This window comes from Sciurus carolinensis, chromosome 7 (genome assembly GCF_902686445.1).
Source record: "Sciurus carolinensis chromosome 7, mSciCar1.2, whole genome shotgun sequence".
NCBI classification, from domain to species: domain Eukaryota; kingdom Metazoa; phylum Chordata; class Mammalia; order Rodentia; family Sciuridae; genus Sciurus; species Sciurus carolinensis.
The window spans coordinates 94331901-94344953 of NC_062219.1; the positions used below are offsets into that span (position 1 = coordinate 94331901).

Here is a 13053-nt window from a genome sequence, read left to right on the forward strand (position 1 = left end):
AAATCTGCTTGTTCACTTTGCTTTTTCCTATTTATATAGAAACCCCAATTTTAAAACACTACTCAGTCTCATTTGTGCTCCTCTATATGTGTTCTTGCTCAGGACCCATGTAATTCTACACATTTTCAATTTTAGTTATTGCTTTTTAATTTTTTCGGTATCTTTTGATTACTTGATATTATTACACCTTAACATAACATTTAAATAAAGTAGACAAATTGTTAACCATTCACACAGACCACTTCCTTCATTGTACTACTACTCCTATTTGTCATTTTTAAAAATAATGATAGGTAATGTTTATTGAACTTCTGTGTCATTAACTCTGCTCAGCTCTTTGCATGTGTTAGCTTATTTAATCACCACATAACTTCTCCCCTGCAACTGTTCCAAAAGTCAACATTTCAGACTCTGTGTTTGGTCTCAGAATCACTTCTTAACTAGCCATTATACTACTGTCTTCAGCATATGATGTGGTAGACTACCCTTGTCAGCTCTTAGAGTCACTTTGCAGAGAGACAAAATCCACCTTGATTTCATTTTAGTTCATGGCAAGCCTTGTGCATCTTTTTTATTTATGTATTTTTTTGTTGTTGTTGTTTTAGAGACTGCATTTTGATTCATTGTACATGAATGGGGTATATCAGTGAAATAAGTCAATCCCAAAAAACCAAAGGCTGAATATTATGACTAGTGTCCATAGGCCACAGATGACAATAATAGATAAGTCAATCAATTTTAGCTTTACTTTTGTTTTTAACTAACCATGGATGAATAGATTTATTATGTTACAATCCTCTAAGAGTAATCACATCAAAGTTTGGTGACTTAAGACAATTATATCATTATTATCTCTTATAGTTCTGCAAGTTGATATGTCTCAGCTAGGAGGTTATTGGTCATAGTTTCTCATGAAGCTGCAGTCAAAAAGTATCCTGAAAGATTGGTTGTTCACCTGTTTGGAGGTTTATATTAGCTTTTAGTTGGGGCTAACAGCCATAATCCTAACCAAGACTTCTTCTCCACATCTGGGGTTCCATAGAGCATGGTGACTGGGTTCCAAGTGAGCACCCCAGGCACATAAATGGAGCTGTGGGGCCTTTATAGTCACATAACACCACTTTTTAAAAGTTACAGTCTTACTTTCAAAGCAGAGGTGAATAGCCTCCAAATCTCACAGAGGCGTGTTGATTTCATCTAGCAGGAGGAGAGTGTGATTGGGGAGATATGTGGCATGTTGGAAAAGAGAATCTTCCATGTTGCTGCACAGAGAACAACTTCTACATGTTTTCTATAACAATTTTCATTTCTTTCCAGGTAAGCAGTCTTTCAAATATCCAAAACCTTTGTAAAAAAAAATGTTTAATCTTTCTTAGGATGTTGTGTGTATATCATCACTAACATATATAGGCAAGCTTTGCAAGATAAATGAAACATCACAGAATTCATTTTCCTGGAAGAGTAATGTTGAATGTATTAAATGTGAGGAAGACTACCAATACAGGTATAATTACTTTTCTGTTCATTTTTAATGCAAAATTTAAGAATATCAAGTCATGTGGACAAAGTAACATAATTTTCTGATTTTACTTTTAATTAATGACTTATAATGATTTAATATTAGAGTAAAATATTTGCATATTCTATGCTAATTTTGATGTTGATTTAAAAAAGTATTTAAGAAAGTCTTAAAAATAAATTTGGCAAGCAGTTATAGATTTTATAATGGAAGTTTTAAGATAAGTGAAAAATTTGAAGAAGAACTGTGAGTCCCCACCATACTATTTTTATTATACACATATGGTGTTAATATTTGAATGACTAACCATCTCTTCCTGTAATTCACAAACTTCAGTTGATCATTCTTAGTTAAGGCCTAGTCAGACTTTTAGGTGTTAGTACTTTTTTAAATAGAAATTTGCTAAAACTTACTCATTTGTAAATGAGAGAAGTGACCTAGATATCTGAGCATATAATTTTAGTTTATTTTAAATAGCTTTATAGGTATTTTCTCACACCATTAAGAAATACAATTTGTACTGTTCACACTTGCTTGAAGATAGTTCTGTTGGGATTTATTAAAGAACAGTAAATAGCCTTACAAATTTAGAGTATTTATAAAATCAAAAGATTAAAAGATGGGGTGTACGGTAGTATCACATACACCAAAAAGAAGCATCATAGATATATAATATGCAGTACTTTCATTAGTTTTAAAGCAAAATTTCCAAAAATAAATAAATAAATAAATTGTTTAAAAGTGACTTTTCAAAAGCAGATAAAGAGAAGAAACTTCATCATCATATCAAGATCTTGGTTCGTCCAATCCGTCCAACAAATTTGCACATGTATTGGCGTGTTCTATTAACATACCAATAAATCCACTCAGTATCCTTTTTAAAATAGTGACTTTTTAATTTACTTTTTTCAGTTCTTTGCCTAATAGTGCTAGCATATTTGTGAATCTACTTAGGAAAGTAATCAGCTTTAAAAACTATGGCTAACACTATGCTAATATGGGTAAATATGCATTCTAGTATAATTATTGGTTTTATTATTTTAAAATAGAGAGTTGATTTTATTGACCCTTATTAACATTATTATGACTGTCTATAAGGCAACTTTGTTTTAAAATTAAAAATCAAGAGAAAAACTTGATAACAAGAGGCATGGTTATCATCCCTCAGTTTATTGCTCTGTTTTCAATTTATGGATTAAATTGATTAAATTATGGTTATGAACTGTCCCCCTTTATCTCTGAAAATAGTTTTTCTTGAAATTTATTTTACATTAATAGCTCTACTTCAGATTTCTCATGCTTATTTTCCCCTTCTTTTGCTTTTAACCTATTGGTGTATTGATATTTAAAATGTGATTTATGGTATAAAGCATATAGTTATAGCTTGCTTTTTACCCATGTTTAGCATTTATGTATATGGATATATGTATAAATATATGTATATATTTATATATAAATTATACATAAATATATACAAATATATATAAGTATATATATAAAACTATATACTCAAGTATTCCATCATGGTTTTAATGTGAAATTCCCTAACAACAAATAATGCTGGGTATTTTTTCATATGCTTATTTGCCATTTGATTATCTTTTGCAATAAAACACAGGTCTATGTGTTTTGTTAATTTTTAATTGCATTATTTGCTGATTGTTGAGTTTTTAAGTCTTTGTATATTTTGCAAAACAAGTATGTGTTAGGGGTTGCTGGCTCAGTTGTGGCTTGCTGGTAGCTCCCAGAAAAAATGCTCCGCAGATAGGAGATCTCATGCAAAAGACTTTATTTATGGGGATGGATAAGGTCCACTTGGGGTGGAAAAAAGAAAAAAGAAGAAGAAATGGCGTAGGTCTTCTCCCAGATATTGGAATTTCGTGGGCTTGGAGGAACCAATCGTGGTGGAGAATTCTTGCAGACTGACTGATGGACCAATAACATGTTAGGGCGTAACTGGGAGGTAGGAAAATGAGGGCAGGGTAAGCCAGAAATTCCTCTAACGTAAGAGGCGGGCAGAATGCATACTGACAGGTGGTGGGGAAGCCGGAAATTCCTGTAACGGAAGAGATGGGCGGAGCGCAGATTGACAAGTGGTTGGGAGGCGGGAAATTCCTGTAACAGGAGAGAAGGGTGGCTTTATACCTTACAGTATGTGTATTGCATTTGTTAAATAATTATAATGATAATAATAAAAATGGGAAAATAAATTTTAAAATAATGTAATTTGATCTGAAATATTTTGTTAATGTGTTTTAGTAGGGATTCTATAGAAATTCAAATTTGGTTTTACAAATTTGAAAGGAAGAAATATATTAAGTAGGTTAGTTATGAAAACTTATAAGAATGATATGAGTTCTTATCTGTATTTCGATTGTCCATATTCTTTAAGAATTTGGAGTACATCTGGACATGTCAGCTTAATTGAAAACATTGGCCCCTTCTTAAATAATTCTCCTGGTTAAGAGAAGAGGCAAAATATGGAAAGTGACAGGAAAGAACAAAATTGATACAAGGTAGAAGTAACATGTAGTCTACTTTGAATTATAAATGAAATGAAAAGCTTCAGAAATCAATAAGAATGTGTAAAAATTTGGGACACAAATGCAGAATTTCCAACTCCTAACCTTCTATCCCCAAGTTTATCAATGACAGTCCAAATATTGTTAACTCTGACTTGGGTGAAGCAAAGGGATTGTAATTAATACAAATTTTAAAAGTATGAGGATGAAATAATAACAGAAAATTAGTCTTGATATGTATTTTTCTTTTTTCATAGAAGATAAACAAGATCAGTGGAAACCATCAGAAAAAATTAAAACCATTGACTTAAGTGATTTTCCATTAAGAATTTATCAGTATGTTGCTAGCTTAGAAGCTGTGTTTTTCTAGATCAGTGATTAAACTTTTAACTAAATTAGAACTTCCTGGATTGTTGGTTAGAAAACACAAATCCTTGTTCTTATTCCTAATGTTTCTAATTCAGGCAGTCTGGGGTGGGGATTTTAAAGGTGCACTTCTACCAAACTCTCAAGAGATGCTGGTGCTGCTGATCTAGAGATCACACTTAGGAATTGCTGGTTAACATAAGCTGAACACCAACAGCATCAGTACAGAATATCTTTTTACATATTTTACATTAGATTACCTCCTTTAGAAGGACATTGAAACAGCAGGTTTGAAACATTATTTGGTACTAGTAATGCAAAGCACTGCTGTCAGAAAGGTACTAGTAATGCAAAGCACTGCTGTCAGAAAGGTACTAGTAATGCAAAGCACTGCTGTCAGAAAGGAGTTAATTTCCACTTGTGAGTGCAAACCAGTAATTCTCTTACCACCTAAATGACCAAAAGCTCCAGGGGTCTATGGATGCTTAACATACAATTTCATTTTTATGAGCAGTAAGTAAGAGTGGAAAAATCATCAAGAATGGCATTGCTGGGAGCAGCCGGCACACAAGAGAAATCTGATAGAAAAGGAAAAGGAGCAACCAAGGTCTATAGGCATTGTATAGGTGAAACACAAATTTGGTGATTTCCAGAAAACATGAAAGTATGTCTTAGTTAGTGTTATCAATACTTTGAATAATAGTTTGAAAATAAAATGGAGTTTGTGAGTTATAGTAATTACAGAAAATGAAACAAATGATGTAAAAGAATTTTCCTAATATACAAAGTAAATCAGCTATGATTCTGCCAGATAGTTCTCTCATTTATAGCAGCATAGGAGAGTTGAATTTAAGACTAATGATCATGGGAAGGACCAACAGAAACCAGCAGCAAACGTTTAATCACTCTGGACTTAGAAATAACCTGGAGCTCTTTTCCTTTCCTTTTCCAAAGGGGCAAGCTAAGAGTACAATTACTAGGAACCAAAGGAAGAATTATATCTGTAGAATAAAACATTTTAACATGAACTATGAACTCATACATATGCTCACAATTATGAGTAAGGTACAGTCTGGCAGTGAGGAAGTGAAGGGAAAAAACACTTGCGCTTTCTGACCTTTCTCTGGTGTTACATTTAATAATGTCTCATTACAACCACTGGTCGGCATCTTGAAACACAGTGCAGATAGAGGGGAAGAGGATAAAGCATCTGAAAAAGACTACACTGTACCCAAATCAAAGAAAAGTGATTGATAAGTATTCCAAAATATAAAACTCTAGAGAGGATTATGCTAAGGGGTGAAGGAGAAATCAATGATGTGGAAGGAGTGAAACATGGAACAGATGTTCTTTGAAACTATGATGGGTTGCATGTTCATGTGTTGCATGCTGGCACCTGAGAAGCAGAATTGTAGATGTATCCTCTAAGAGGTAGCTGTTCATCTTAATAAAATTGTAATATGATATGAGAAGCTGTCCTTCCAGTTCTTTGGTTCTCAAACATACAAGTACCCAGAAACCACACAAGCTTGTGACCAGAAGACAGGCGCACACTTGAGTCAGAATTGGCTGATTTATAAGGTCACTCCTACTGAATATTATGAAGTAGAAACTCTCAGTTATTTCCAGCACCAACAGTTCACAGAGAAATGGGAAAATAAGAATTAGAAAATTCCTCCTTCTAGTTTCTGCCAGCTTTCTTTTCTAACTACAAAAGTGAAAAAAAAAAGCTATAAAATATTTTAAAACTATTAAAATAATGCTAGACTATCTCTAAATATGTGACTAAGTCTAATCAGAGGAAAGTGAAAATTGATCTTTGCAATTGGAAATAATAGTTTTTTAAGTGTTCTCAGCCACACACAAAAATGGTAATTGTGTTAGGATGATTGTGATGATTATTCAATATATGTATACACACACACACACATGTTGTACATATTTTTTTTCTTTTACTATTGGGGTTTGAACTCAGGGGCTTGCACATGCTAGGCAAACACTTTACCACTGAGCTACATTCCCAGCCCTACATCTTAAATTTATGCAAATTTGTTTGTCAATTTTTCATTCATAAAACTGGAGAAAAGAAATAAGTAAGATGGTGATTTTTTTTAGAGAAAGATATATTGAGTGAGATGTTAAATGTTACAGAATTTGAATTAGGAGGAAAGCTCAGAAGGGTTTCTTATGGCTGCAAAAAGGAGTAGGTAAGTATAGCAGGGTTTGAGAGCATAATTTTTAAATAATTGAGGTGTTAAGGAGGAAGATGGAATCAATTCCTGGAGACCACAGTGAGGAAAAAATTGGGACACCTGCATAATACCCAGATCCTGAGATGGAATGTTGAAGGAGAGAAGTCACCACTTGAGATAGTACAAAGGAATGAGAGTTCTAAAAGGAGATGAGACATATGCAGTTCTGTTTTGAGGAAAAGAGCCTCATCATGAGAAGTGACCTGGGAAATTCTGGGCTCTTGGGGTTTCTGAGGTAAAAGGCAATAAGAGGTTAATTTTGATGGCCTTGAAAGTAGATCATACTGGGGCAACTGGACATGTGGGCATGAAATTAGCCATATGAGTCTGCTCAGGAGCTCAAAGGGCTCAAGAAATAGTCTTTTGGAATCCCTCTAAAGGCAACACTAAAGATGCAGGACTTGGCGCCCCACCAGATTTAGGCAGATGACTGGGGTTCCAAGATACTGAAAGACCCAGCTCCAGTGAATTTTTGAAGGGTCAGTGGTCACCTCTTGGATGGAGGGCAGGGGTGTGTGGGAAGCCTCCTTATTTAGCAGAATCAGACTAGGTTGAGCCATGTGAGGCAGAGGCGTGGCTTCTAGGAACTGTCCGGAAGCATGTGGTGTGGCACTGCGTGAGAGTGGTTCCCTGTCTCCTTTTGGAATTTTCCCCTAAGAGGATGGCTTCCCTAATTCCACCCTATCCTGTCCATCACAGAAGAAGCTCCTCCTGGTCCTTGCCCCCTTTTACCTGCATATTATAAATAAAGGAGTGTTGGGCGATTCTGTTGTTATAAAGAGGTCAGAGCTGGTATGGCCGACCATCACACCCGCTCTCACAAAAAGAGTATTGGTGTTGGGGTCTTTAGCCCCCTTGCTCTTCTCCACCAGGGACAAGGGAAGGGAGCCCTCCCCAACAAGGCCAGACCGGGAAAGGTAGGGCCAACTGACCTCCCGCACCCAGCCCTCCGGGCGGAGGACAATCAAATGCGTCAGGGAGACCAGTCACAGCAGGAACTCGTTTATTGAAGAAATGACACAGCTTTTATGTAGGGTGGGGGCTAGGTGGGAACCAATCAGTTTAAAGACAGCAAGGCATGGGGAGTGTTCACGCAGGTGAGAGTCCCATAGGACTATATGGCGAACACGAGCTGATCACGTTGGTGGAACTGCTGTTAACCAATCCCTGACAGTGGTCCGATTTATCATCATTAACTTTTGAAACTGCCTTTGTGACCTTGATTTTGCTCACTCTCCAGGGAGCAAGGAGTCAGCCTGAGTTAGTTAATGTGTCATTAGTCCCAACATATTGACTCTTGTGTATTTATTGAGTAGATAAGTTTTTTGGGTAATAGATAGAAAAACCTCCAATATCTTCCTCGGGTAAGCAACCCTTTTCTCCTCTATGCGGACAATGGCAGAGAGGACCCAAAAGGGGTGGTGGAGAAAGGGAATTGTGCCCTGACATAGAAAGTTCTGAGTTCTCCAAATACACTAGAACAAGCTATGCATGTGCCCCAAAATTATAGATCAGTTTTGAAGACTATCATGAGCCACAGTACTGACACTGCCATTTGTTAACCAAATACATACAATTACTTAATCTAATATCTACTGAATGAGTTGAATCTACTATCATCTGTGTCTCAATATGATCACATTCTGAATATTTAGAATGTAATGAGCAAATGTGAATCAAGAAATAAATTTTAATATAACCTACTGGTATTTTACTCATTCAAAATAATTTTTTTCAAATTTGAAAAACAGTATTACAATTTCAGAAATAATTCATTTAAAAATCTAGATAAGCTAGATATTAGAAAAATAAATACTATGGTTTTAAAAATCAGAAATATTGTGATAAACAGATTTTGGTTTTCTAAGCTTTTTATTTTCTTCACTGAAATTCTGCCACATTTTATGGGAAAATGATGTTTCAATTTATTTTCTCAGCTTGGTTTTATTTCTGTTTCCTATTCACTGAATGGCAATTTTTAAAGCTTGCACTGCTTGTCAAATCAATATATTAATATCCTTTCCCCCCTTTCAAGTGAGTTTTATAATTTCATTAAGCTGTGATAAGTCTCACCATGTCAGCCATGAATAGAGTTAGAGTTTTGAGCTTCTGTCACAAGTAAAGTTAATTAAGCATGCACTGCGACTGAAATGGAACACTGCATCCACAGAAATGCATGGGTCAACATATTTCCTTTCAATACGATAAAGCTATATTTTCACATAGATTTTGCAAGATACTTTTTAAAATAGCAGTAGTGTGTTTGGATCAGAAATTTATTCATTAATGGAATGCTTCAACTTGGACACTCAGTAACTCAACTAACAGGAAACCTCAAAGTTTTGAAGTTAATTATTTCAAAAGCTGGGCTGCTGCAACTTGTTGCCTAAAACCAATAAGTTATAGTTATATTCATTTTTCTTGTGAATAAATAAACATAAAATTTAACAGGACAAAATTTGCTAAAGTTTAAGAATAGTTTTTTAACCGAAGATTTTACTTATAGACTAAATTATGGTTAAAATATCTAGAACATTGTTAATATTTCTTTAGCAAGAGTAGGTATTGCTATTATTAATGTAATTTTTATTTTCAGAGACTATTACAGAAGACAGAGGTTATCCTTTTATTTAATTGCCTAAGTGCCTGGAAATGTCAATTTTCCCCTGAATAATAAATAATGAAACATGAATGAAGTTAGTATGGACATGTCTGTAAGTTGGAACAGGTTGACCACTGTGGCATTTCAAAGTCTTCCAAGTTATATTTGATCAAAGGGATTTTAGCTCTAAAATACTCTGTAGAATCTCTAACACTTCGTAAAATTGAAACTCTCCCACTGTGCCCTCTGGATCACATTTTGTTAGCAGTAAATTCTCTAGAATCTACATTATCTCTCCTACACCAATCTTTCTTGTGCTAACTGAAATCAGGGGACGTGTTCTCCTGTAGACTGCTTAGGTGTTCACTGTTCACATTTCTACAACCTGTGTACCACAGGAGAGGATTTAAAAATAGATAGCCTTGTCACTTATTTTCCTCCTGAAAGACCTTGGCCATTTTAACACAGACATCATTTATACCTTCCTTGCTCCAATTCTTTGTCTGACCTTCTCCCTTGCTCCTTTCTAAGTGTTTTTCTTCTGATCAACTTACACTAAAGGTTTTAGCACCCAGTTGACCTGTTATTGTTTTTATCTCCATTGTGCATATGTCTTGAGTGAGTTCACTTCCCACCTTGGAAATCTACCCACCTTGGTTGTTTGAGTCCTTTGGCAAATATTTTACAAATTTAGTCCTCTTGCTCACCTCAGTCCATCTCCTATGGTCATAATCTGTAATTATACACCCTGTGATGTCTTAATTTAAAGGTTTCCATTGTCTGGTCACAAATTCGTGTATTTCAATCTTACTCATAAATTTTAAGGCAGAAAATTTGCAATCTGTTCAACAACCAACAAATTGAATGACAGCAGTAGCCCTTTGTCTTTCATATAGTGCATATCCTCATTTTCCTTTTAAAAGCAAACTTACACATCCACTCTCAAATTCCTTCTCTGCCTTTTTTTTTTTAAAGAGTCTAACAAACTGAAAACACCAAACCTGTTTAATTCTCCATCCTATTAGGTAAATTTTCATATACCTAATATAGTCTCTCAAGCAATATATTGTAAATTAATGGTTGATTTTCAAGCCCTAAACAAAGCTGCTTGTCTGCCAGTGTTCTTTTAAAATGTGTTTATCTTTGTCATTCTTTCAAGTTTCCCCACAAATATATACCAAGGATATGAATACTTTTATCATTATAAAAATAATATTTTTGTTCAAGACACCATGAACTTTCATTTGGAGATGTTCCATATCCTCCAACTTGACTTCCTTGTTTTGTCTCCTCATTGAAGCATGTATGGAATAAAAGTCTTATTGAGAAAGAATATTTTGGGTGAGATCTGATCAAGGTGAGGGAACATGGTGCTCTCTAGAATAAGAGTGATGGTGGCAGAGAGAGAGATTACTCAAAGCCAAATCCCCAGCCTATTCTGGCCATGCTAATGAGTTCTATGGAATAACTGGTCTGGAGAATGCAAGGGGAGGTAGAAGACATGAGAACAGAAGGGATCCTAGAAATAGAGGCAGTCAAAACATGCAAACTATTTTAATATTTTGACCTTAAGTAAAATGGGGAGTAATGCAGGACTGTTGGCAAATTAATTACAATATTTAGATTTTATTTTAAAATTATAATTTGACTGTGTTTTGAAAAGAAATTGTAGAGAGGCAAGGGAAGTTACAGAGACATGTTAGGAAGTTAGAAGAGAGTGTTAGTAGTAGAAGAGAGTGGCTTACACTAGTATTGGAGAGAGGACGTGGTAAGAAATGTTTGGATTATGGATATACTTTTTAAGATGAAAATAAATAGGATGTTCATATATACCTCATTGAGAGGAAAGAGAGGGGGAAAGAGAAAAAAAGAGAAAGAGAGAATAGATACAATGGTTATGTAGTTATTGACCTGAGGAACTGGAAGATTGTTACCATCATCTTACATAAAGAAAGCTACAGTTTAAATAAAAGTAAAATGGTTTGTTTCCTTGTCTTTTTTTTTTTTTTTTTTTGCCACACAAAGGGTGTAATTGTTTCAAAATTATGTCACTCTCCTGCCATTACCATTCAGTGGGTTTTTATAACATTTAAACAAATCCTGAATATTTAAAATGCTCCCAAGGTGAGTCATCTTTTCTCCTGCCCATCTCTCCACCATCATTCCTTACCATGGTCTCTGATTACTCCAGTATTGCCACTTTGGTCTTTGAGATGTTTCTATTCCTCAAGCGTCTCCTTCAAGCCTGTGTATTTGCTGGTCTCCATCATTTTCCCAGAAATCAGAGTAGCTCAACATTCACTTCATTCATGACTATGCTCAAATATCATCTCCTTAAAGATGTCTTTGCTGCCAATTCTGACATTCTTAAAATAGCTCATTCCAGTTACTGTCTTCACTATTAGCTAGCTTTATTTATTCATTTTATGGCATCTATTGCTGTCATATTTTATGCATCTATAATTTTCATCCCCTGTCCCATAAGATAATGTAAATTAAGACAGATAATTTGTTGTTTGAAGAATTCCCATAATGTCTCTGTATATTCAAAGTTCAGTGTATGTCATGCTGATTTTAATTACCACCCACAGAGGTTTTTGTCCAGTAAGGTTATTTTAATATTTAAAGAACTCTGTGTCTCAAGATCCACATAGTGACCTACTTGTTCAGTTTAAGCCCAAAAGATAAATTGATACAATGAGGAAGCCTGCAAGTCTAGAAGTTTGTCTTTGCCCATACAAGCAATAGTAAGTAAGCATGTAGTAGTACAGAAAAGCTATATTGTAAGAATAAGTCTTTATTTACTTCACAGGCTTTTTTCCAAGAAGTGGAATAGGTACATGACACTGTTGAAATTGATACAAGTAACTCTGCCTTAGAATCTCCATCTCTACACGATGAAACTAAAACAGACAAAAGTGAACTGCAGTGCTTTATTTGAGACAAAAAATTGCAACACACATATTCGAAAGGTTCAGGCCCTGAAAAAAAAAAAAAAGTACCAAAACCCCCTCTGAGTTTTCAAACAAGTGATAGGAGTATTTCAAGATAACAGAAGCACAGAAAACCATTTGGAGTTAGTTTATAACTATCTCCTTTTCATTTCCTATAATAGTGTAGTTTGAAAGAACTATTTCAGCAACTAGAAATCTGTAAGCAAGAATGTGCTTCCAATTCAAGGCTGACACTATTGCATACTGTTTTTCAAGATAGTTGTTTAAACAGTAATTTTCAATTTTTATTTTTTGATTTATGGGGTATTAACTTTATTATTTTGGTACATTAATTTTCCACCAACATTACTAGTTAATTACCACACATTTGATTTTTTATTTTATGAAATTCATGGATTTTTTTGATATTTTAAAAAGCACCTTTTATAAACTTATTTAGAATACAGTAAATTTTTAGTTTCATGGATTTACCTTTATGAATTCTCTAACTTTAAAAAAAATTTGTTATTTCTGTATTACAAGAAATATTTACAAAAGTTCTGGTGATGGAATTTTGTTTTGGTACTGTTGTAACTACAGTGTTAATGGCTGTGTCCCTAATGAAGGCCAATACGTCTCATCAAAATTAGTAATGTGAATTCCATAAGTCATTGAGCAAAGTGGAATATTTTGCTCAAAAACATGTTAAGTTGCAGAAGCAGCAGAGTCATCAGCATTAGCTTATTTCATTTGTTTGCATGATCAGCATCCTAAGGAGAATTCTCCTGGTGTATATGTAAGAAAGTAGCTTTTTACAGTTAACACTAACTTGCCCTGGTTCCCAGGGTGCACGAAAAAA

The 13053-nt window shown here is 34.6% G+C and overlaps 1 protein-coding gene across 1 annotated transcript in view; it reads left to right on the forward strand.

Annotated features, from left to right (window-relative positions):
* Eys (eyes shut homolog) overlaps positions 1 to 13053 on the forward strand; it is a 1705088-nt gene that overhangs the window by 87190 nt on the left and 1604845 nt on the right. Inside the window, 1 exon segment of the mRNA XM_047559194.1 lies at positions 1377 to 1504. Coding sequence (XP_047415150.1) covers positions 1377 to 1504 — 128 coding nt within the window.